We start from the raw sequence: 25,355 nt of genomic DNA on the forward strand, positions 1-25,355 counted from the left end.
CTCCTAAAGACAAACACCCTTAATCACCCCGCAGCGAGTGAGTGCCGCTTCGGGGTTGGAAATGTTTTGCTGTGCCGGTGTCCTTGGCGTGGGTGTTCATGCCTGTGAAAAATGCGTATTTTATGACAGGCTTTTCGCAAATATTGAAATTAATATTCTAGGTGTTATGTTACAAAGTTATGCTGTATTAATTGTCTTTAGTAGTGTGTTAAATATAGTTTTAAGTTATAAGATAACGTTAAAATAGAAACTATGCTATGTAAGATATTTTTTTAAAGAGAGGACTCGCACCGAGACAGCAGCCACAGGACACCTAAATCTTTCAGAGAAAAGGAATTTATTGCTCCATTATCGAGCTCTTCTCGCCTCGCTCAGCCCTGAAGACGCCATCAGCATTCAGAGGAAGGAGCTGACACTGACCAGACAGAATCCCGTGTTTGAATGGAATTTATGCATCATCTGTGAGGTGGATGAATATGCAACCGGCTGTGGCTTTAAGGGTTAATCCTCTGTTAACGGGTGTCCCTTTTCAGGTTTATTTTGCCCAGAAAAGGTACCCGGACCATCCGTAACTCTTTGTTCTTATCGTCTCGTATTGTCCTAATCCAAATTGTCCAAATTTTTACTACTCTAATTATATTACTCTTTTTCTAACCACTTTATCACTGTTAAACTTTTACAATTTTTACAAACAAGCGACTGGCGTTTCTCGGGGCCCGAGGCCGCCCGTCGGTCGGGGCCGGAGCCGGGCGCAGCGGGCGATGCCAGCCCCGCCGAGCCCGGGCTGCGGCCGCTCCCTGCCCCGGCTCTCTGTGCCCGCAAGCGGAGCCCGAGCAGCTCCCGGCTCGGGAACGAGCGCAGGATGCCGAGAGCGACCGCGGGTTTGTCCTCACAACAGGCTGGTGGGTAAAAGTACCAAAGGAACAATGGGAAGGATTCCACTGATTGATGAATGGATAAAATGTGTTTGCCTTTACCAGCGGTTTGTTTGTAGGTTTGTTGGTGAATGGAATTGGATGTTGAAAGATGAAAGAAACAATGGGGGGGAAAAAATGTCCTTAATTCCATAAGAATTAAAAATTAAAAATGAGGGTTGTACATTAGAGGGAAATCTCTGGTATCAGGAATTTCAGGAAGTCTGTACCTCTCAAGTACCTCAGAAATGGGGAAAGAGGGAGGGAAATGTGGGAAATTGGGATATAAAGGAGGCTGCATCCTCCAAAAACTTGAGAGGCCTCAGGGGAATGCCCCATGGCCTCTCCCTTTATTCGAATAAAGTGGAAGGACTCCTCTGTCTCCTTTTTGGACATAAACCTCTGGTGTTTGTGGGTGAATTTTCCTGACAATGTGGAACAGACCAGGAGGGATCACACGGAGCTCTTCTCCTGGGTGAGCATGGGGACAGGGATGTCAGTCTGGAGTGAATGGGACAGGTGGGGAAGGGGAAGGGAAGAGGAACAGCGGGAAGATGTTCCAGATCTTCCTGGTGCTTTGAGAACGGCCGGGGGAAGTGGGGCTGGGGGCGGCCCGGGGCAGCCCTGGCAGGTGTCCCCTGGTGGGCACATCCCTGTGCCTGCATCCCCAGCCCCACTGTGGGCACCACGTGGGCTCAGCTGCCCCAGGTGAGCTGTTCCTGGTCCTTCCCTGCAGGGAATTCCCTTTCCCCAGGACAGGCTCCATCCTGGGCAGCTCTGCGTGTCCCCGAGGCGCTGGGCGAGGGACAGCCACACACCTGGGCAGGGTGAGGGCAACCTGAGCCACCACAGCAGCTCCTGGTGGCACCTGCCTGTCCCCTCTGCTGCCTGTCCCCAGCCTTGCCCCACACCAGACCCCGGGAGGAGGGTTTTGCCTGTCTGGAGGTCGCTGTCGTGGCCCCAGCGCCCACGGGAGAGGTGGCAGCAGGGTGTCCCAGCAGGTGATGCCCACGGGGAGGCTGGGCTCTCCCTGCTGCTCCCCTGGGAAAGGGCTGGAATCCCCAGCTGCCTCCCCAGCAGATCAGGGGCCCACCATCCTGTAGGGCTGGGCTTCTGAAAGCTGCAGACCCCAAAGTGCCCAGCCCCCTTGGGTCTGGACTGGGGGTGACTCTTTAATCCACCAGGCTTTGATATCTCTGTTTCTGGTGTGTGTGTGGGGCTGCTGAGCAGGTTAAGTGCTCATTACAGCCAGGCTGGGCTGTGTGGAGGGAGAGTAAATCAGTCCAGGGCACACTCAGCACAGCAAACACAGCTCTTCCGTGCCTCCCCTTGTGCACTTTATTATCTCCTTTTAACATGTTTGTGTTTTTATTTCAGTGGATCAGCTGTCTTTTAATGGCTGGGTGTTATTTTCTGTGCTCAGAGGTGAGAAGATGTTTTATTGTTGGTTTCTGCTGCTCGGTAAAAACTTCAGTGTGGGTAAATTATTAGAAAAATCATAACTCTGAATGTCCTGGCACTGCCAGGGGAGGCTCCTCCAGTGCCAGGACACTCCACATGAGGCTGGAGCACAGCGGAGGGAAGGCAAAATGCAGTGATAAGAGCCTAAAACACTGATAGCAGGCACTGCAGCACCTGAAATGCAGGAGAAAGAAACCGAGACATTTTCCAGCTCCACTTTGCAACAATTTATTTATTTGGAATGCTTACCTTTAGAATAATTTTGTTTTTTAGAAATGTTAAAAAAAAAAAAAAAAAAAAAAAAAAAAACAAAGAAACAAAACAAAACAACAACAACAACAACAAAAAAAAAAAACAGACAGAAAGAGAACAGAGAAAACCAAACTGATGCACAGACCACCCTAACACATGCTCTACACCAGGTACAGACTCAGGACTGCTCGGATGTGCTGTGGGTGCCAGAGCCATGCCAGGAGGTTGGAGGTGTTGGGGACGAGGTGACACCGGACCTGAGTGCCCTGGGACAGTGGTGCTGGCAGGGCTGATGCAGCTGCAGGTGCCCACATCTGCCAGAGCCCCCCGCCCGTGCCTGCACTCCCCCTCAGCGCCCTGGCTGACCCACGGCTGCTCCCCAGGTGAGCCTCCTGCTTTTTTGGGAATTCCCCACACCCATCCAGCATCCAGCATCCCACCTTCTGGTCACCTCCCACCCTCTCCGCTCCTCTGGGCTGGGTGGGGAAGAGGAGGGAAGGGGTGGGAGGCAGCAGGGGAGGTTTTGGCCGGGGCAGTGCCTCTCCCACCCAGCCCACCTGAGTTTCCAGCCGGGCCTGCCCCGGGCTCAGCACACGGAGCAGCTGTTGGTCTTGTTCATGGGCGGCCTGAGCGCCTGCTCCTTGGGCAGCGTCTCCCGCCTCTTGCAGAGCGCGGGGCTGAGCCTGCTGGGCAGGTTGGCCTGCTGCAGCAGCTCCCTGAACACCTCCAGGACGTTCTCGTTGTCCTTGGCCGACGTCTCCACGAAGCGGCTGTTCCAGTCCAGCTCCACCAGCGACAGCGCGTCCTCCACCGGCACCCGCCGCTGGCCGCCGCTCTCCGCCTTGTTGCCGACCACCACGATGGGAGGGAACTTGTCCTCCTTCACCTCCAGGATCTCCTCCCGCAGGCTCTTGACGCTCTCGAAGGACTCGGCGTCATCCACGGCGTAGACCAGGGCGAAGGCGTCGCTGTTCTGGATCGAGAGCTTCCTCATGGCCGGGAAGGAGTAGCTGCCGCTGGTGTCCAGGATCTCCACGGTGACCGTGGCCCCGCACACCTCGTACTCCTTGCTGTGCAGCTCCTCCACCGTGCGCCGGTGCTTGGGCTCGAAGGTGTCCAGCAGGAAGCGGCGGATCAGCGAGGTCTTGCCCACGCCGGCAGCTCCCAGGAAAACCAAGCGGACGTGGTTCTTCTCCTTCACCGCCAGGGACATGGCCGGCACGGAGGGGACAGGATGCTCCGCAGCTGGTGCTCACCCCGCAGGTGTCCCTGGGTGGCTGCAGCCCCGGTGTGTCCGTCTGTCCGTCCTCCCTGCCCTGACTCAGCGCAGCCGGGGAATGTTGGTGCCAGCGCTCCGCGAACTTCTCCCGCCTGCTTTGCCGCGGACTCTACAATCCCCGAGCCCGGCTCATTTTTTTATCCTAGTTCCTCTCTGCCATGTGGCACCAAACTGTCCAATCTCCGTGGCTTGTGGGTGCTGGAGGAGGGAGGGCAGGGAGGGAGGAGAGCGGGGTGCTCCGGGCCAATCCGCAGAGTTCAGTCCTGGAAAGCCGCTCCAGCCCTGGAGCGCAGCAGCAGCGCTGCTCCGCTGCCGAGCAGCACCGCCAGCTCCCCACAGAGCCACCGGAGCTGCCTGGCCTGGGCTGGCTGCCAGGGGGACACTCGGTGGCCATCCCCAGCCCTGGCGTGGCTCCTGGGCAGGGGCCGGACAGTGGCACCTGCAGCGTTTCCTGCGCCTGCCCGGGGCCGGGCACTCGTTTGCAGACGGGGTTGCTGTGAACGTGCCCAAGTCTCCAGTGAAGCGATGAAATCTTTGGCTGGAGGGGGAAAATAAGCTCTCCCGTCTGTCATAACCTCCTCATTCAGCTGTCAGTTACCGGTGATTTTTGTGAAATATTTAACCGGAGGGGTGGATAAAATCTCCATGAAGACGGCGCACGGCGCTCTCCGGGAGCAGATGCCGGGCAGCCACGGCCCTGACCCAGCAGCGGGGTTGCTCTAGAGGTGCAGGCTGCCCCAGCCAGGTGTGTTTGCTCAGCACTCGCCTTCCATCCCATGCTGGAGCTGTCTCAGGAGCTGATTCATGCAAAGTGCAAACACAAAGGGAACTTGCACAGAAGTTCAAATAAGTTTCTAACCTAAATTTGTGGATGTGTGGTTTTTTTGGAGCTTTAACACAGGTTTTCCTTTCATAGCCAAGTACCAGTTCCAGAATTTAGTTCTGGGTGAATTTGTTCTGTTGATTCCAAAACCATTTTCACTGGAATTAGTCCTGCCTTATAATTCTCCAGTTATTGTACATTTTAGCCATGTTAGGAGCTTTCCCAGCTAATCTTATTATCAGGAGAGCCAAGAGATTATATCAAGATGAGCAGAATCCTGGTGTCAGCCTGCCCTGGGAGAAGGGAAGGGTTGGGTCCCCAGCAGGACTGACAGTGGGATTGGTGTCCAGTGCCCCACAGCATCCCCTGGTGATGCACCTTCCCTCACCACCATGAAGCTCTTTCTGGGGACACTTCCTGAGCCATGAGGAGATCCCAGATGTCAAGGACTGAGCTGGAAGGAGCTGGGGATGCAGAAGATTTGATGGCAGCCTAAAAGCCAGGAGAAGGGGTGGTGTGACATCGGCACCAGGGCATATGAGGAACTGAAGACAGCAAGGCAGGACAAGTAATCTCAAGCCAGCCCTTGGAAGCTGTTTAAAGCCAAGCCCCTAATTTTTTTAATAGGAAAGAATTTGGTTAATGCCTCTTTGTGTTTGGTTTTCAGGAGAGATGGAAAGGGTTTCCCACAGTCCCTCCCAGCTGCTAGAGCAGATCTCTGCAGGCTCTCAGGATGTGCTGGGAGGCTGTGGTGCCCTTGCTGCTGCTCATTTTCCCAGCACTTCATTCCAAAGGGCCTCAAAACATGGATCTCTTCAATCTCACAACACCCAGCATCTCTCTGACAGGTGCAGAAGTGATGCCCAGGGTGAAGGAGGAACCCATGGCAGGAGGGAATGGGTACCCCAGGCTCCAAGCAGCCCATCCTGGCTCTAAACCATCCCAGGGAAGGAGCCAGCATGGACATCCATGCAATGCCAGGCAGCAATGCCATCCATGCAGGGCTTCCAGAGCTGGGCTTGGGAAGGGCAGCCTGGTGCTGTGGGAGCCAGGACTGGGTCACATCACAGCCACTGTCCTTGCTCTGGGTCACTCCTGCAGAGGTGGAAGTGTCCTGCCAGGTGTGGGCAGGGTGAAGAGCCAGCCTGGGCTGTGGCACAAAGAGCTGTGGCACTGTGGAGTCACAGCCAGAGTCACACAGAGCCAGGCTCTGCAGCCCCCGTGGTTTCTCACATCACTTGTCTCCCCTCAGTTCTCACATCTGTGCTGCTATGGTTACCGAGAGCCTGAGAGGTTTTAAATCTCCCTCAGAGCAATGGAGGATTTCAGGGTAATCTTGTTAGGAGATGAGCAATGAATATTTCCAAAGGCCTTTTGCATGGATAGCTGTTCCCTGTGAGCTTATGGCCCCTGACAGCAGGGAAAGCAAAGCACGGGGGACTGAGCAGGGAAGGATGAACACAGTGACTTGTTTTCCACTGCAGCCCTTTGTGCTCACACTAATGCCCCTAAATTCCGAATTTTTCAAGGTTGACCAGCTTGGGTCAGATATTACCCCCCAAAAAAATTATTTCAGGCTGTGTTTCCCCCAGGGAAAGACTCACGGGGCCTTTATGGGCACTTGGAGATGGGGACAGTGATGGATGAGCCCTGCAGAAAAGCCCTATATCCAGCCCAGGGGGGCTGAGATGGCTCGTGGCAGTGCCCAGGATCCATCTCTGGGGTTTTGCAATGCAGGTGGAGTTTGGATCCTGCAGCCAGGGCACAAACTGCACCCACAGGAACCGGAGCGTGGCAGGGCAAAGCCTCTGCCAGTGCTGAGCCAGAGTGTGCCCTGCGCTGTCCCCAGGGGAGAGGTGACACCCCGGGGACAGAGGAAGGAGGGAGGGAGGCAGAAACCTGCCTGCAAGGGAGCAGGGAGTGAAAGGAGCCCTGAGCAGGGCAGGGAGGAGGGCAGGCAGGGGGGGAAGGATGGAGGGATGACAGCAGCGTTGGGCAGGAGCTGGGATGGAGCAGGGCTGGGTTTGGGGCGGGGGGAGTCACACCCCCAATGTTCACAGGCAGGTCTGGAGCAAGCCTGGAGATGTTTGTGGCCATCCTTACCCCAAAGCCAACCCTCTGCAGGGCTGACAGAGCAGGGGGGTACCCCGTGGGAGGAGAGGGGTGGTCCCCAGGGTCCCAGTCAGTGCCAGGGCTCAGGCAGAGCCATCAGCCAAGCCTGGGCTGCTGGGTGGTCCCTGCCTGAGCCAAAGGATGGGAGACTGGATGGTTCCTGCCTGAGTGAAGCCCCCATGGGCTGGGCAGCCTTTGGCAGTCAGGAGAGGGCAGTTTGGGTCAGAATGCTGGGAAATGGTGTGTGGGCTGCTGCTTCCCACCGTGAGCTGCTGCAGGGCCAGGGAGCACGGGGACAGAGGAAGGGGCTGAGCCCCTGCTCCTGGGAAAAGCCAACAGCACTCAGCACAGGGGAAAGCCTGAGGTCTGCTCCCCTCTCAGGCCGTTTGCCAGTGGGAATGTGGAACCGTGTGGTGCCTCTTCTGTCCCTGAACCAGCCCTCAGAGCTCCACTGCTGGAGGGGTGTGAGTGAAGCTCGCCCCAAAAACATCCTGGTGTCCTGACAAAGTTTGTGAAATCTTTTACAAATATTCATTTTTTGCCTCGCTTTTCAGCTTATGTCTGGTGCCTGAAAGGGATTGAGTGAGGGGAAATCCAGCAGAGCACAGCAGCCCTTCCCATGGCCAAGCGCTCCCCAGCTCCACAGCTGCTCCCAGACGGGAGAAAGGCAATTTGCACCTTCAGGAACAGCCCGTGCTGGGCCTGGATGTGCTCTGGGGAGCTCCTGCCTCGGTGCCTGGCTGTCCTGGCTCAGAGGGAACAGCAGCTCTGGTGTTCTCAGCACTGGAGCTGCTGGTGCTGGGCGCTGCTCCAGCCCTGGACACGGTGCCCCGGATCAGCAGCGCTGGTCACACACGGGTGACAGAGCCCTGGGGCTGGCCCATTGCTCACAGGCAGTGAGGCATCACTGTCAGTGCTGGTGAGCAGGCTGGGCGTTCCCAGGAGCCTGAGCAGCTTCTGGAGCTGAGTCCTGCAATGGGCACCCAGAGCCTCAGCAGCCTTTGCACCCAGAGCAGGACACGGGCAGTGAGCACAGCCTGGGTGGATGATCCCACCCCACCCAGTCATGCCCCTGCCTCTGCTTCTCCCCTTGGATAAATCACAGAATTCACAGGATCACTGGGTTGGAAGAGACCTTCAAGATCATCTAGTCCAACCCAGCCCCAACACCTCAACTGAACCCTGGCACCCAGTGCCACATCCAGGCTTTGTTAAACACACCCAGGGATGGTGACTGCACCACCTCCCCGGGCAGCCATTCCAGAACTCTATCACCCTTTCTGTGAAATCTTCTTCCTGACATCCAACCTGTATTTCCCTTGGTGCAGCTGCAGGCTGTGTGCTCTGGTTGTGTCAGTGCTGCCTGGAGAAAGAGCCCAGCCCCAGCTGAGCACAGGCACCTTTCAGGAGCTGTGCAGAGTGATGAGGGCACCCCTGAGTCTCCTTTTCTCCAGGCTGAGCACCCCCAGCTCCCCCAGTTGTCCCTCACAGGGTTTGTGTTCCCAGCCCCTCACCAGCCATAAATTCATGGTGGATGTGAGCCTGGCTGTGTTTCCAGCTGGGTGTCCCAGCTGAGAAGCTGGGAAGGAAGTGGGAGCACTGGGAGCCCCTCCTGCACTGCCAGCTGTGCCCCAGCTGCTGCCCCTCTCTGCAGGCAGTGGCCAAGCAGCAGCCTCGTGGGGTGGATCCTGGCTTCTTCCAGGTGGAGTGAGCCCTGGAAGGGAGCCCAGGTGAAACAGGAGAGGGAGGAGAAGCTGCTGCCTGCTGTGGGACAGCAAAGGGCCAGCCTGGGCTGTGTGAGGCAGAGGAGAGGACAGGGTCAGCGAGGCAGGTCCTGCCCCGTGTGGGGACAAGCTGCACCCGAAAGGGTTAAACCTGCATCTCCCGGAGATTAAATCCAAATGGCCTTTGATTCAGCGGCAGGTGAGAGGAGAAATCCGAGCCCTATAGCCGCCACCCCCCTGGAGGGGGGATGCATAGATGGATCAGCCATACGTGCTGCTCCTGTCTGGAACAGCACGGCTCCTGTTCCCGGCTCCTGGGGCCACCAAGGGCCACCTGCCACTCCGAGGGGCCACAGCCCTAGAGAGGGTCACACAAACTCCAGCCTGGTGACCCCCGGGGCCAGCTGGGCTCAGAGGCAGGAGCTGGTTGTGAGAGGGGACGGCTGAGGTTTGCTGGGGGTCACTGGGGCTGGGTTTGGGGTCCTCCCTGGACGAGGTGTGGGAGGAGATCCCTGTTGGTCACTCATCACTCAGGGGAACTGAATCCCCGTGGCACATCCTGCTGATGTGCTCATGGGCAGCAGTGTCACCTGCGCTGCCACCAGCCCAGGGTCACAGCTGTGACACCCTGTTTTAGGCACAGGGGCACTGGGAGCTGACCCTGGCACGGGTGCTCTGCCCCTCATGCCTCTCCAGATGACCTCTTCCATGCCATCTGGGGTTTGGAGCCCTTCCCTGACCCCAGCCCCGTTTCCTGTCACAGCCCCGGGGGAGGGCAGGGAACCACGGACAGCCTGTACTGAACCACCTCGGGTAACAAAACCCAGGCTCCCCGTAAACAAACACCTCGCCGGGGACTAAAGGGATTTAGTGTAGCTGTTCTCAGGCTCAGAGGAGTTTCTATAACATCTCTTATCTTGCTCTGGCTGGATTATTGGCTGGAGGAAAGAGCTCGCCTTTCTTGGGGCCACCAGCACGGCTTTTCCTTGGGTGACATGGGGTGACACAGCAGAGCTCTCAGGCCATCAGGAGATGAACTGTGTGATGCTGAGATCTCCTGCAGCCCTGAGGTGCCCAGGGGGAGCAGAGCCCCAGAGCACCCCACCCTGCAGCAGGCTGCACTGCTCCCAGTGCCTGGCTCTGTGGCTTTGTTCCCTGCAGCGGCATCGAGGAGGGAAACCCAGAGCTGGCAGCTGCCTTAACCTCTCTAGACACAAGATAAGGCGAAATATTAGTGCTGATCTGCTTGGAGGGCCAGTAAAGACTGGTGGGGTGCTACCAGGTACATGGGCAGCCAGGTTTAGCTGATTTTCTGCATGCTGCTCCAAGCCAGTCTGAGCCTCCTCCACTTGGGATTGAGCTTCTTCCATGTGGGATTGAACCCTGAGTGTCCTCCACTTGGGATTGAGCTTCTTCCATGTGGGATTGAACCCTGAGTGTCCTCCACTTGGGATTGAGCCCTGAGCCTCCTCCATGTAGGATTGAACAGTGAGCATCCTCCAGTTTGGATTGAGCCTCCTCCAAGTGGGATTGAACCCTGAGCCTCCTCTAGCTGGGACTGAGCCTCCTCCATGTGGGATTGAACACTGAGCATCCTCCACTTGGGATTGAGCCTCCTCTAGTTGGGATTGAGCCCTGAGGCCCCTCCTCGTGGGGCTGCAGCCCCAAGGCAGTGCTGCACCCCTCCATTCACCCTTGGCCACTGGGATCAAATCAGTGCAGGCAGGGACAAGAGGCTCTGGGCTGTCTGGCTGATGCTACTGCAGGCATGAAAACCCCAGATCTGGACCTTGCTGTCCTGGGTTCAGGGTACAGGTGGGGAAAGGGGAGGGAGGGGAGCCAGGAGCAGACAGGGGAACAGGGATGCTGATGGATCAGTGGGGCTGAATGTGAGAGGCATGGAAAGAAATGTACAAAGTGTAACAGCTTTCACCAGGGCAGGGTTGCAGGATGCCCTTGGCTGTGCATCTCTGGATGACTGACACAAGTCCTAAAGGCAAGGGATTTCTGGAGGGAAAAAAATTGGCAAATTAGGTAAGAACATCCCTGACATACACCATGGGGTCCAAGAAAATGTGGAGAGAAGAGGAGCTACTCCAAAGCTCAGAGAAAGCCTGGCACCCTCGAGGGATGGCTGGTGGGATGTGGGGGGCCAGGAGTGGGTGTGTGGCTTCTCATGGCAGTGTCAGAAGGAGATGGGATCTTCAGCAGATCTACAGATTAACACAAGGTGCAGAGGGTCTGGTGCTGGCAGGAGATGCCCAACACCCCAGATTTGGGAGACAGGAGCACAGAAGAAGTTCCTCACCCATCCAAGGTGCTCTGCAGCCCGGTCTGAGCCAGGACCCCTCTGTGCCAGGCTGTCACCGAGGCTGTCAGGGACACTGCACCCATCCCCAGAGCTCAGCCCTGCCAGGCTGTGCCCCTGCCCAGGGCAGTGCTGGCAGCCAAGCCTCCCCTGCCCATGTCCTGCTGGGAGCACTGCTCCTTGCCATGCAAAGCCAGGCAGACGTGATGCTCTCACCCTGAAAACAAACTGCTGCTTATTTTTTTTCCTTTCCAGAGTGTATGAAAATGTCATTTTGTAAACATCCCCCAGTGCTCTGCCTGCCCAGGGCTGCCTGTCACTGCCCAGGGGGGCCCTTCCCCACTCACTGAATGGCCTTGGCTCCCTGGGCTTTCATGCCACAGCTCCCAACTCTTTCCCCAGTGACTTCTTGTCCTTAAATAACCAAATAAACTTCACATGATGGGGCACAAGTGACCTCAGTGTTGTCCTGGATCTGAGCTGATTATTGCCCTAGACACATTCATGGTCAAACTGCTCCTTCCATTTCAGGGCAGGAGCAAAGGACAGCTCTAGCCAAAAGCAAGGTTAAATAAAATGAGGCTTGCATTCATTTTACAGGGTTTGAAGCTCCCTGTGAATGTGCCAGGCCCACAGTGTGGGGGACAGGGTGGCAGCTCCTTGATATTCCTTCAGCTGTGGAGTCTCAGCATTTTGGTCTGGCTGCCCCCAAAACCTCTCATGTTTTGGGTTCAGAGGAGGAAAGCTCTGCCCAGCCCCAAAACCTCTCATATTTTGGGTTCAGAGGAGGAAACCTCTGCCCATCCCCAAAACCTCTCCTCTTTTAGGTTCAGAGGAGGAAAGCTCTGCCCATCCCCAAAACCTCTCATGTTTTGGGTTGAGAGGAGGAAAGCTCTGCCCAGCCCCAAAACCTCTCACGTTTTGGGTTGAGAGGAGGAAAGCTCTGCCCAGCCCCAGTCCCCAGCAGCCCCTCAGTGCAGCCCCTGTCACCCTAAGAGCTCCTGACAGCCCCGCTCGGGCAGCGCCGTGGCGGCTCCGCAGCCTCAGCCGGGGGCTGTCAGGACACCTCACGTTTGTGACAATTTCCTGTCGGGGAGGATCAGCAGCAGCCAGGCCTGGCCGTGCCCAGGGGCACCACCCTGCTGAGCCTGGCTCCAAGCTGGCTCCCGACTTCTGGCGTCCTCAGGGCTCTGGAGCTTTTGGTTTCCCCAGGTTTTTGCTCGGGAGGGATCAAAGTGGTGCTGGTGAGCCATAAAGGCAGCTTGCCCTGCCTGCCCGGGATGGGGCTCTCCCTGCCCTGAAGGATGAGCTGTGCCATGTCTCAGGTTTGCAGGACACTGCTGTCACCTGCTCCAGTCCCCTCCTGTGACTGGGAACTGAGCAAGGGCATCCCTCTGTGGGCAGAGACATTGGGGACTGTCCCCAGAAGGACAGGCTGCCAGCTGAGCCAGGAGGAGTGACCACAGAACCACAGAACCATGGAACCACAAAACCAGGAGGTTACAGAACGGGCTGGGTGGGTAGGAACCTCACAGATCATCTCATTCCAGCCTCCTGCCACGGCCACCCACTAGATCAGGTAGTGCAGGTGATGTTCTGGGACTAAAAGATGAAGAACCCAAAGTCACATTTGCAGGAGGGGATCGGAGGGCAGGGGACATTGCCAGACTGGGGACATTGCAGGAAATGGAGGCTCAGAGTCCCCTCCCTGCAGGGCTGGAGGGAACGGCTGTGAGCAGCATCAGAGCTGTTCCCAGGTGCCTGAGCCCAGCCCTGTGGCTCTCCTCTGGCTCTGAGGAAGGGAATGATGTGCACTTCCATCAGCCTTCTCCAGCAGTGGTGTGAAACAGAGGGAAGCTGGCTGGGCTGAGTTACCCTGTGCTGCTGCCTTGTGCTCAGATTCAGGTCTCATTTCTGTCAAGGCCAGCATGGCCCCAAGTGGCACCAGGAGGGGAGGGGATGCTGCTCTAACACCAGGACCTGGACACCTCTTCCCATGTCCCAGGAGGGCCACGGGTCAGCCAGGCCCTCCCAAAGGCCCTGCCTGTGTTTTTTCTGTGCAGTGACCCATGTGGGTGCTCCTGTGCTCCCCTCCTGGCCCTTCCTGCAGGGCTGGGAACAATTGGTGTATTTACCCAGTGCTGATGGATGTGGCTCCTGGTGCTGGCGTTGGCCAAGTTCCTTCTGCTCTCCCAGCAGGAATGTGGGAAGGGAAAATCAATAATCAATCCACAGCTCCAGTTCTCAGCTCCATCCCTCCAGCCGAGTGCTGCAGGGAGCTGCTAAAAACCTCAGCAAACCTCTGCATGGGCAGAGAGCTGAAGTTTGTTTTTTCACAAGGTAAACTGAGGCAAGGAGGGCAAGGCACTGCTCTGTTGTCCCCTCCTGGAGCAGCTTCTCTGCAGGTAAAAATAAAAGAGCAAAGCTGAAAAATGTCACTGGAGCCCAGGAGGGCAGGGAGCACCCCGGGATGTGGAGGTGAAAAGGAGCATCCCGGGGTGTGGATGGGGACAGGGAGCACCCCGGGATGTGGATGTGAGAATAAGTATCCTGGGATGTAGAGAGCGGGACAGGGAGCATCCTGGGATGTGGAGGAAGGCAAAGAGCATCCCGGGATGTGGAACTGGGCATGGAGCATCCCGGGATGTGGAACTGGGCATGGAGCATCCCAGGATGTGGAACTGGGCATGGAGTATCCCGGGATGTGGAACTGGGCATGGAGCATCCCGGGATGTGGAGGGGGACAGGCAGCATCCCGGGAGGGCGGCAGAGCCGGGTCCCGCCGCACTTGCCGGGTCTGACACCGAGCTGGGACAGCCCAAGCCTTGCTTTTGAGCTCGGGAGCACGTCCCGGTGACCGGGGCTGTGTCAGGAAAGCTCATAGCCGGTCCCTCTCACCACGGCCACCTCCACGGGCAGCCCCAGCCCCTGCAGAGTCTCCGTGGCTGGCTCAGCCCAGCCCAGCCCAGCTTGTTTCAGAGGAGAGCCGTCCAGACCGAGCTCCAAGGATGCTGCTGTTTGTCACTGTGTCACAGCCGTGCGGCGCTGAGGCAGCGCCGTGAAGCAGAAATGACACGTTCTGGCAGCTGACATCTCCAGGAAGGGTTTAGCACGAAGACAAACCCAGCCTAGGGTGAGCTCATGCTCCCGAGCTGCCAGCCCGCCGCGATGCCCAAGCAGCAGCAAACAAAGGCGAGGCTTTGTCCCGGCTCCGTGTGACAGCGCCAGCCGTGCGGGGTGACCTGGCACAGCCAGGTGTGTTTGGCAATCCTCTGGCTCACAAGCCGGGCTGGCTGCCGCTCCAGAGGGCGCAGAATGCGTGCCCCGGTGCCAGGGAAGGGGGCAGGGGGGAGCCTCAGGCAGGAACTGGGGTACGGGGGGCTCTGCTCACCTGGGGGGTTTGTGCAGAACAGAGCCCTGATGGCTATGGAGGGGCTTGAGAGCTGGCCTGCAAGCAAAGCTGAGTGAACAGAAGAAACAACGATGATTTGTGAGTCTATCCATAGCAAGGAAGAAGACAAGGCTGTCAGCATGAAAACAGATTAGAAAAGATACATGAACATTTTTGTAAGCTAGGCTGCGTGCATAAGTAGATGTGTATTCGTGCCTTGTGAAATTTCTGTAAAACTTTTGCCAATTATATTGACGCTAATTGCTTTGCACCAATGAATATAATAAGTTGTTGTGATGTAGTTAATGACTTAAGATCACGCTTTGTTAAGTGTATGTAAGCTGGAGAACACCTGGAATGAGGCAGGATTTGGTGAGCAGTGGCTGGAGCTGCTGCCCAGGACTGGAGCAGCCCAGCCCCAGTGGTGGCCACCAGAGCCGTGCCACACTGGGACCAGCAGGGCACTGGTGTGAGGGCAGAGTCCCAGCCACCCCTCCTGGCACGGTGGCAGCAGTCCCAGCCACCCCTCCTGGCATGGTGGCACTTGTCCTGCAGGCCTTGGCAGTCCCACCTCCAGGCCCTTCCCCTGGGGGACACGGAGCAGTGACACCAAGCTGTGCAAGCAGCTCCCCCAAACCCCACTGAACCTGTGCCACTGCCCATGGCACACGGCTGGGGACGGGTGGGGAGGGATCCCAGAGGGTTCCACTGGATCCCAGAGCATTCCACTGGATCCCAGAGCATTCCACCGGATCCCAGAGCGTTCCACCAGATCCCAGAGTGTTCCACCAGATTCTAGAGCATTCCATCAGATCCCAGGAGCAGCAAAGCCACCTCCTTGCACAACACCTTCTCAAGCACTGCTGCACCCAGCAAGCTCCTGAGCAGCTGAGAGCTGCTCCATTACTACGTGCTGGCATAGAAATATTGACTACATGCTAAAGCTTGAAGTAGGTCAGGCAGCCATCTGCTCTTGGTGACACACCTCCCTGACCATGGTCAAAGAGTCTCATTTAGAGAAACTTCACAGCTTGGATCAAATTTGAAAGACCAAGCATAAACATGGCTACATGCTGCAGCCTCTGCTCCAGTTCCAGGAATTAGAAAACCCACAGTTTGACATTTATTGGCTCCTGTTTCTAAAATAGCTGAAGCTTATTCTGCTTCTACTAATTAAAAACCATCATTTCCTGAGTGTGACTGTCTGGGCCTCCTGCCTGAGGTGGCAGTGGTGGGGGCAGCCAAGGAGCCCCTCCCTCACCCAGCACTGGCAGATCTGCATCCAGCACCTAAAATAACCCAGCAGCTTTGCAGCAGATGAATGAAATAAAGACACTTCCCCCTGCTTTTTTTCCAAACAATTAACATTTATTGATAACAATAAAAAAATCTTTTAAAGACTATCTGTATTTTATTACCAAGAATGAGGTATTATGTATACAAAACATTTACAGAATTTGATATGCAGTTCATGAGGAGGGACAGGGAAGTGAAGGACACTGATAACAGGAAGGTGCCAACAGAAGAGTCACTGGCTGAGAGAAGGAAGAGCAGTATCACACAAAGAAAGACCAGGGGATGGGAAATTTAGTCAGACTGCAGTGATCAAGTCATATTGCCACAGCACTTTGCTTACAGGAAGATTAACTATTGTTTTTCTGGAATTTTTCCTCCCTGCTTGTTTGTGCTGTAATGTGCTTTGAGCTCTAAATGATGTGTTAAGATCAAAAGCAGGAAAAACCCAAAGTGCCACTTTTGAGCCAGCTCAAGTGAAAAACAAAAATATAGATCTTCAGACTTGAAAAGGGACTGCAACTCAAAAAGGTCTACAAAGGCAGACACCTGGACAGATGTGGAGTGTTGAATGGAGCAGCTGTCAACAAAATCGCCATCTGAGAGAGAGAGAGACAGAGAGAGAGAGAGAGAAAGGGACCATCTTCAGCCCTTACAGCCTGGTGAATGGGAAGAGTGAGTGTCATGAGCGTCAGCAGGTGAACCTCACTGTGCTCCAACTGCACTCCCTGTGCTGGGAAGCCTGGTTCCTGGGGTCAGGAATTTGGGCAGAGCTCCTGGGAGCAGCCCTGGAGCCACAGCCTGTGCAGACACTGGGTGGGAGCTGTGTGACACCAAAGCAGTGACATGTGTCCCTCTGGCAGCCTAAGTAACAGCCTGACCTCCATCTGCAGCTTCTAAGATCCATTTGGTTCAGTTTAAGGAGGGTGGTCTCTGAGCACCTCTGCTACTAAAATACCTGTCAGCTCTGGCACGTGCCACAGCCAGAACAGGGCTGCAGCAGGGGTCTGTCACCTGCCTCTCCAGAGCTCTGCAGGCATAAAAAAGCTTCACACTGAGTCCAGAACCAGCATTCCTCAGGCAGGGGATCCAGAATCTTGAGTGAGTCCTGCTATCCAAGTGCAACACCTCCTGAAGCTCCTCCACCACCTACCCAAGCCAGACCCTATCCCACTTCCCAGCAGGGACTGCAGCCAGCACAGGAGCTCCTTGTGCCTGCAGGGACATTTTAGCTCTACCAAGGGTAAGGAAAGATCAAGAAGGGTCTAATTGTGCAAATACTGTTGGCATTTCAGACCAAAATCTCTGCTCCACTGCCAGGTGTGGTCTGTGTTTGTCTGACAGTTCAGTCTTTGGAGCCTTTTGCTGTGCCAGACCAAAATCTTCTCTGCTCCACTGCCAGGTGTGGTCTGTGTTTGTCTGACAGTTCAGTCTTTGGAGCCTTTTGCTGTGCATAGAGAGAGGGCTGGAGAGGGAAGAACACCTGAACAGAGTTCAGCTTGGGCCTGGCCAAAGGGACAGAATCCCAAATGGCAGATCACCCCTGGCAGTGGCAGCAGTGAAAATGGTGGAGAAAATCCTTAAATATCTTCTCCTGTATCACTCAGAGGGAAGATCCCTGTGCTCCCTGCCCACAGAGAGGCTGACCAGACCTGAGGTGATCTATTTCTGCCAGGCACAGGGAAGGACAGGAGGCCCCAGGGAGGGAGAAGTGCTCAGGAAGGATGGAAGCCACACCTCTTTCAGACTGCTTTAAGCAGCAAGCTGAAGCTCTGCATAAGTTCCTGACAAGAAGAGAATCTCAGTAAAATCCATTTGCTTGGAATGCACTAGGGAAGCAGAGTGAAGCTCCAGCACAGGGCTGGGAACAGCTCAGAGCAGCTCTGGATGAGCCCAGTGTGACACAGTGAGGGAGAGCCTGCTCTCCACCTCTCTCTCCACAGTGCTCCATGCACAAATCCAAGGAAAGAACAAATTGCTTTAACCCAGCAAGACCCAGAGCTCAAATTCCCCAGAAATGTGCTCATACAAAAGGTATATTCAGTGTTACAGCCTGGCCACAGCTCTGTGGGCATGCTTTGAAAAAAATGGACTCACAAAGTCAAGTATCCAGCAACTGCTGTTCTTTGTCTTGGACATCATTAGTGGCAACAGGAGAACAGTTTGCAGCACTGGAATATCACAGGGGATTTCTCAGGATGGCAAGGAATGTCCTGACAGGAGACGTGCAGTTGATCTCTAATGCACTACGGAGCATTTTTGGTAGGGTTTTTCTTTTTCCCTTTTTAACATCTACACAGTTAAAAAAAGAAATCATTCTTAACTGATGCACTGGTTGTTTTTCCTTTTCAGTAAGAGCCCTTGTGTTCAGAGTTAGGATTTGTGCAAGCACACTTGCAAAAATATTTATGGCTGATTTAGGAAAAAGGGTTAAAGTTAAGAGACAAGCTGTTGGATCTAACAAAGATCAAAACCACTAAGTGTAAAATTCAAACAGCTACTTTACTATCTATAAAAGGCTTTTTGGGGTGAGGGTTTTTTTGCACAATTGCCAGTTGAATATGCTGTATTGCAGTCAGCTGCCACGGGAGAGGGTCCAGCCATCACATCCATTTGCTTTTCAGCTGTTGTGGCACTACCTGGAAATCATGGAGCTGGAATGGGACTGGCTAGAGGAGGTGGTGGCAGCACTGAGCTGGGAGAATCCACTGTGGCTTGATTCAAGGCTGGTCATAGATCCCCTACAGAAAAAAAAAAAAAAAAAAAGAAAGAAAAAAAGAAGGCAGTTTTAAGCTTCAGAACATACAAAGATTTTGATTTCTGCTCTGTATCTATACTGAATTTGTTTGCACACTGAATAAAAAGCAAGTAACAGCTTTGGTGCAGATACTCAAAAGCTTTTCTGCCTTACCACATAAAGCAATGAGGACACTGCACCTCTTTCAAAAACCAGATGCTGTTCAAAGAGACAGAGATTTAATTTCAGTGAAGTTTATCCACTGGCAGAAAATTAAATTCAGCAACTGGAATTTGAATTGCACTCCCTTCTACAGGACAACCTGCCAAGCCCAACAAGCTCTCAGAGCAGAGCCAAGTGACCAGTGATATTGCCACCAGACAAGTAATTAACCCCTTTTACACATTAGTTGCCCTCAGTGCAATTTTTTAAGGCTCTCACAATTTACTTGTGTTTAAGTGAAGCTGACATTGACCTGATCATCCAAATAGTCTGAAAGGTTTGACACTGGCTGCCTTTGGCCAGACATACCTGAAATCTTCAGATCCTATCACTTCTGTATAGTACATCACTTTACATTTGTGAGAGGACACCTGTAGAGATGCCAGCACATCATCCACACGAGGCAGGTTGGTTGTAGCACAGGCAGGCATGCTGTGGAATTTCCACTGTAAAATGTAGAAGCCAGGCCACCTGGTCACATGGGAGCCCTGCAAGCAGACACAACAAAAATCAAAAATTAACTCGGTTAACAGAGATTTGTAGGCTTGATTTACTTTTCTAAGCCTAGACAAAGTGCCTACATGCCCAGAATTTTTGCCCAATGCCAACATTTCAGCTCCTCAGCCAAATGGCAGTGCTGGGAGACTCTCCCCACACAACATCCTTATCAAATCTGGGATGGAACACCAGCACAGTGTCGAGGGGTTAGGATTTAATATGCTGAAAGGACAAGTTCTGCTTTAAAACAATATCCATTTTTCAATTTATATTCATTCACAGCTGTCCTTTGAGGCTGTGAAAAGAGCAGTCAAGGCTTCTGCCACACAGTTTAAGAGGTCACTGCCCATATTTCCAGTTTAACATTTCCATCTTGGTGACTTAAGGAGCTGCTTTTTCAGAGGCTGTTTGACTCATTTCAAGTCAACAGGAACAGCAGTGTGACTATAAACATGCTGCATGCTATATTAAACTTGGAATTAAAGGACAGGTTGCAAATGGCACAAAAAAATCCTTCAGGAGCTTTGGCCATCAGGAGCTCTTACACTGCCCATTAGAGGGCAAACACAGAGGCTCAGACTTGATTTCCAGCCTTCTCTTATTACTGAGGGCAGGCACTGTGATATTCCTCAAACACAGAATATTTGCTTCAGTAAATAACCGTCAGAATTACAGCACAAGGCATGTTTTGTTACTTTCTGGATGTGCATTTTAGGTGTTCCTCCCCATGTTCCTTGCTGATCCATCTCAGTCCCTAGCAGACCTGATGCAACTTCCCCTCCCAGCAGATCCAACATAAATCCCACCCCTGCTCCCTGCAGCACCCAGCCTGGAAGAGCAGCTAAATGCTGGCCAAAAGCAAGGCCAGCACTGAGTCACCAGCACTGAGCTGTCAGTGCTGTAAGAACAGGCACTTTGGGCTCCATCAGCCCCCACAGGGGCTCTGCCTGCCTCACCTGCACACTCTCCCCTTCTTTGCAGATCAGGGGAGACTCCACCATGCTGTAGTCACGCCCCAACTGCCAGACTTTGTCTATCAACTGGACGTTGTTCCCACCAGGAGATGTAATGCTGTGAGCTCCCAGAGAGTCCTTTTTGGGAGGCTGTGGGGCTCTTTTGGAATGGAAGATGTTAAAAACAATGTCGCCCTTGCACACGTCAAAATCCCACGTGATCACCGACGAGGCGTCCACGATCTGGATGAGAACCTGAGGCAGGAGAGAAACATCAGACAACAGCAATTTGCTCACTAAAAGCAAACTCCTACAGAACAGACAAAGAACAGAGCTTTTTTGTTGCTGGGCTTAGTTTCTACTCTTAAAAAGGCTTTTTAATAGTCCAACAAAAAGGCATTGCAGATGCAAATTCCCCCCTGATGGGGTGTCTATCCTTCTTACTTTCAGAAGCTTTCAAGCAGCTTCTGAGAGTTTGCTTGCTTTGCTTAGAAGAATATGGCTTTGAATAGAATGAAAACCAGTGATATTCTCTAAAAGGCAACAAAATAACAGAAGGAACAATCACAAACTTCAGCTATTAAAGCATCACTGTGCACCAGCTCCAGAAGGTGGAAGCACAGGAGCTAAATAAACAGGCAATAAAGCATTCCCAGGCCAAGAGACCGAGCTCAGAGCAGAGGGCTGAGGTGAAAATGAAAGCAAAGGGCAGCTGGAGCTGTACCTCATGGGGGGCCCCTTTGAAGACACTTGCAGACTGGTAGATTGTTTCAGTCCAAAGCTTGATGTCTTCATTTTCCAACTCTTCTGCTGTCCGGTAGAGGGACTTGGGAACCAGCCCACCCTCTGGTACTTCACACTAAAACAAAAAAAAAACATTAAGAATTATCTCCTGTGACCATCCCATCATGTTCTCTGCCTTCCAGCTTCAGAACAAACACTCAGCAATACTCTGGGGAAGGGAAGAGTTTGAAAGTAATTTTATAGCTTGTACATGATACATAGGTAATTCTTTTTCAAATTATCTGGGTGAGGTGTTTGCAGAATTGCACACCAGGGGAGGGGAACAGATCTTGTACATACACAACAGCCAGCACCCCAGAAAGGGACTGTGCAAAGGCTGCAATTATATTTTACACCACCTTACACTGAAGAAAGATGGGAGGCACTTCAGAATCCTGAGGGAACTGGCAACAGTGACTAAGTGTGAAAAATAGAGCTACAGTGACCTGAAGGAATGGTGGTAGCTAAATTTAAGGATAGATAGTGGAGAGATACAAAAAGTTTCCAAGCAGGTAAAAATATCCTGCAGCCAGGAAAATTAACAGTTTTGAAGTTACAGCTGTCTGACAGCTCAGTGGTGGAAGTGATTACACAACTTCCCTAAGCAAACTTCTGTTTTAAGAAGCCTGTAGCAATGAAGTTCACAGGAGGTTCCACAGAAGTGTCTGGGGAACTAGAAGTGTTTGGTAACAGAATTACAACAGAGAATTGAAAAGATCTCAGAGAAGTCATTTTTGTTCAAATACCCAGAAGTAAAGAAGAAGAGAGAGACTGCCACTGCCTGTAACTAGCAGGAAGTATTGTAGCAATTTGTTTTCTGGTAACATTCACTTTTGCTTATTTAAGCAGTGGATTTTGCCAGCTTTAAGCTCCAAATTAGATAACACTGAAAGCTACTGCTGCAACAAAAACCAGCCCACTGGAGATAAACACATGCTCTACTCCAACACATCTAACTGTACTTCATTATCATTTGAGACTCTATTAGAACTGACACAGCTGAATTTTCAAGAATGGTACAGAAATTAATGCAGAGAGTGTACAGGGGCTGAGAACACACAGCTGAATTTTCAAGAATGGTACAGAAATTAATCTAGTGTACAGGGGCTGAGAACCCAGCCAGCCTGTGTTGTCAAAAGCATTACACGTGAAACAAACCTTACATTATCAGTGAGATGTTAAATGTCAGGTCCAACTGACACCCAAGGTCCAGGCAGGAAACAGCTGCATTGTCACAGGCACGTGACAAGGGACTGAGAAATTACAGCATCCTGCAGTAAAAAACCACTTTTCTGCTTTGTTGGGGTAACTGCACACTCTGTGTGGGGAGACTGGGCTGTTTGCTGAGCTCTCTTAGCAGACGTGCCTCATGTTCCTTGGGCTCCTTTGGGATCAGATTTTAAGGTGACACAGACCCTCTGGATCAGCTGGTGACAGCTCTTGCTCTGAACTCTGCTACCATGTTTGCCTGAACTTTCCAGGGAACAGACTGTGGCTTTTAGCTGTGCTTGGCTGTTTTGATAAGGTATTGGATCAAGATACTTATCCAAGAGAAGCATTGTACTGTTCTTTTTAAAGGATCCAGAAAACAGCACTGAGCCTGGCATCCTGCATCAAAGCCCCCACCTCCAAACTACACCAGGAATCACTCTGTGCTTACAGACTTCTTTGCTTAGAGGAGAGAAAAAATAATAATAAAAAAACCACAAATAAGTTGTTATATGCAATAGTTTATATTCATACCATGCACTCTCCACCAAGGAAATCAGGGATAATTTCTTTATCTATGTAATCCAGCAGTCCCCCAGGACCCTGGTAGTCATTTCCAGCATAAATAAGGAATTTCTTTCTGGTGTTGTCATCAATGAATGGACTAACCTACAAAGGAAGAAAAACAGAACACATCAGGCCCTCACGTTTTTCTCAAGTCAATTTACATTGTTTTCAAGTCAGTTCTGAAGGAATCAGTTTTGATCACACTGAGCATCACCATCCTGATTATGCCAAGTTCCCACCACAAAGAAGCCAAATTAACCATCTGTGTAATCAGGTTCTTAGGTGGTGGTTTTTAATCCACTCCAGGAATCCTATGGAAAGGACATGCTTCCAAATGGCAATATTTGCTGCAGCCTGATCTCTGAAGTGCTTTTAGAAACTGAAAGAACTGAGGAAAACCTTGGATTACACACATACCAGTGTCCAGAGAACTGGGAAAACTCGAGGTGCTCTTAGGATAAGCAGACGACCCAAGGTCTCAGGGTAGTTAGCTTCAACCACCTCGATGATTCTCAGCAAGGCCTTGACACCAGGTCTCCATAAATGCCTCATGTTCAAGCCTTCCAGATCCACTAGACAGGTCCAAGAGCTGAATTTGAGAGAGATAAAAAGAAAAATCTCAATAACATCAAAATTCTCTTTGCTTATGCAAGTGCCCAACACACTGAAATGTTTTGGTTTCTTCTGTTTCACCTCCTTTGTGCTGCCTGTAGACACTGGAGTTTAAGGGGTGTGCAGTGATCACCCTGCACACTCCCCCACAGACATTTTAGATTCCAGATAAAAGTTCAGTTCCTATGAAGCCAAAAAAAGATCCTGTCAACAGTCAGCCCAAAGATTAAACCATTGCTTTTACTGGGAGATCATTTAAGTGGCCACAATCCTGCTCTGAGGCAATTTGACATTCACAGAGCAGATTTTCTACTGCACAAGTGCCAATACACGTCAAAGCTAATTCTGTTGTCAGATCTCAGGGAAGGAAGCTTTTTCTATAGGAAGAGATATGTTCTTAATACTAACCACTGAGCTGCAGCATGTGTTTCAGTTTCTTTCCAAGTTCAGGTCTTGCCCTGGGCAGGAATTCAAGATTTACAGCTGTGCTGCAGCAGCCAGCAGCCATTACATTATGCATAAGGCTTCTATGAAACACCAAACCCTTCTTTGTTTCACTTTAAATGTTTAATACAGAGCCCTTTAGGATTATGGCTACAAATGGAGATCCAGCAGGCAGCACCATTCAACTGTTACACACACGAGACCTCTCCTTTGGATTTGACCTCCCTTGGGGAGCTTGGCCAGGAAGGTCTGTAACAGGGAAATGATAAGCAGGCACACCCCACACCCCTGGACCTTACAGATTAGGGGAAGGAAACTGGAGAGAGTTCAAGAAACATGGCATCTTTTCAGGGCTGGTTCTGCCTCCATTCCATGCCCTTAAATCCATTTTGCAGTTCCCACTTTCACAAGTGACCCCTACAATGACTTCAAGATGGGCTAGAAAACCACTTTTGACTGAACTTCACTTGAAGTCATGCCAGAATCTGGAAAACTAGATCCCAGGTTTTACAGGAGCCTCATGACCTCACCTTGGATCAACAGCTGAGTAGCCACACATAATAAATGGAGAATGCAAACCAGAGCTGAGTGTACTGAGCCTTGGACTCATGGATGAACAAGTGACCATGGAAGCCACACCTTAAACTACTGGAACTGTTACTCATGACACCATCATGGCCTGATTTTTTGGCAGACTGCACCAATGCCCAGTGCCTGTAAAACCTCCCCCACAAACAGATTTGGGAGTTAGGCTGCACTGCTCTGCAGATACCCAGCAATAGAAGGGAGCAGAAGAGAAACAGCCCCAAGAGAAGCATTATGAGCACAAGACCAAGGCTGCAGGGCCGGGTGATGTGTGTCTCTCAGGCTTCCCCAGGCACATTCCTTCTAGCTCCACTAATTGGGGAGGCCCTTAATTAACTGTATGATTGTACCTGCATGTGAGACACAGCCTACCCTCTGCTTGTTCCACTGCCTGGCATTCCCCCCAACACCCCATGAAAGCAGCTCATTCCCACAGAGCAGACTTTACCTTATTGGCCTGCCAAATACTTTTGTATTCTCCTCACATCGCCTCAGCCCTTCCTCATTTATTGAAAGAACCTGCACAAAAAAGAGTGGGGTTAGAAAAGACAGTCTTAAATTCAGTAGATAGGATAAAAAAATATGTTTATACCCTAAGATTAATTGAAACTACAAGATCAAACCAGCATAAACTTTCCCCCCCACCAAAGAATTCATTAGAAATCACTACAAATACCCTTAATTACTCAGAAATTAAAGCCCCTTTTGAAATCAGAGAAAGTAACCTTGAAACAGAACTAGGGCAAGCCAACAAAAGTTAGTGTCTGCTAGAAAACACTATTAGGAGAGAAAAATAAAACCCACTCCCTGTTTTTAATAGTCACTATGGCTACTCCTGTCATTACTAGGAGTCAAAAAAAGTTAGTGCAAACCTGGAATTGTGCCAGCTTTCTGCTTGGAAGCTGAGCAGAGCCACAGTAACAGTCTGAGTGATGCCTTTGGAGAAGGCAGAAGTACAGGCAAGCACTTTTTCTTTAAAAATACATGATTCTTATCCCTGGAGTACAGACTTGACAAAATGCTGAGTGTGGCATTTTCCCTTCTGTACAAGAGCAGAGACTGGAGTCTGAAGCCCTGCACAAGTGCAGAAGAATCTGTGCAAATGTCAATCAATAATCACAGGAGCTGCCAGGAACTCCACCTTTCCATCAGCCTGAAGAAGGCACCAGGAACAGCTACCAGGGGCTT

General features: G+C 52.1%; 2 protein-coding genes across 2 annotated transcripts in view; both read right to left on the reverse strand.

The window, feature by feature from the left end:
* Positions 1 to 3,213: 3,213 nt before the first annotated feature.
* On the reverse strand, positions 3,214 to 3,840 carry LOC121363906 (GTP-binding protein Rhes-like). The gene has a single exon (XM_041486696.1). The coding sequence runs from the start codon at positions 3,838 to 3,840 to the stop codon at positions 3,214 to 3,216; it is 627 nt and encodes a 208-aa protein (XP_041342630.1).
* A 14,200-nt stretch (positions 3,841 to 18,040) lies between these two features.
* Positions 18,041 to 25,355, reverse strand: part of SEC14L1 (SEC14 like lipid binding 1) — a 41,974-nt gene continuing 34,659 nt past the window's right edge. The window contains exons 9-15 of the mRNA XM_041486541.1: positions 24,616 to 24,686; positions 22,944 to 23,115; positions 22,494 to 22,628; positions 20,692 to 20,826; positions 19,971 to 20,222; positions 18,826 to 19,004; positions 18,041 to 18,298 (exon numbers count right to left, since the gene is read on the reverse strand). Of these exons, the coding sequence (XP_041342475.1) occupies positions 18,193 to 18,298; positions 18,826 to 19,004; positions 19,971 to 20,222; positions 20,692 to 20,826; positions 22,494 to 22,628; positions 22,944 to 23,115; positions 24,616 to 24,686 (1,050 nt within the window). The 3' untranslated portion in view covers positions 18,041 to 18,192. The remainder of the gene's footprint in view (positions 18,299 to 18,825; positions 19,005 to 19,970; positions 20,223 to 20,691; positions 20,827 to 22,493; positions 22,629 to 22,943; positions 23,116 to 24,615; positions 24,687 to 25,355) is intronic.

This window comes from Pyrgilauda ruficollis, unplaced genomic scaffold (genome assembly GCF_017590135.1).
Source record: "Pyrgilauda ruficollis isolate IOZ18807 unplaced genomic scaffold, ASM1759013v1 scaffold77, whole genome shotgun sequence".
NCBI lineage: Eukaryota > Metazoa > Chordata > Aves > Passeriformes > Passeridae > Pyrgilauda > Pyrgilauda ruficollis.

What these genes read in the sequence shown, in the direction of transcription:
- LOC121363906 (XM_041486696.1), bottom strand. Translation starts at nt 3,840, where the DNA reads ATGTCCCTGGCGGTGAAGGAGAAGAACCACGTCCGCTTGGTTTTCCTG.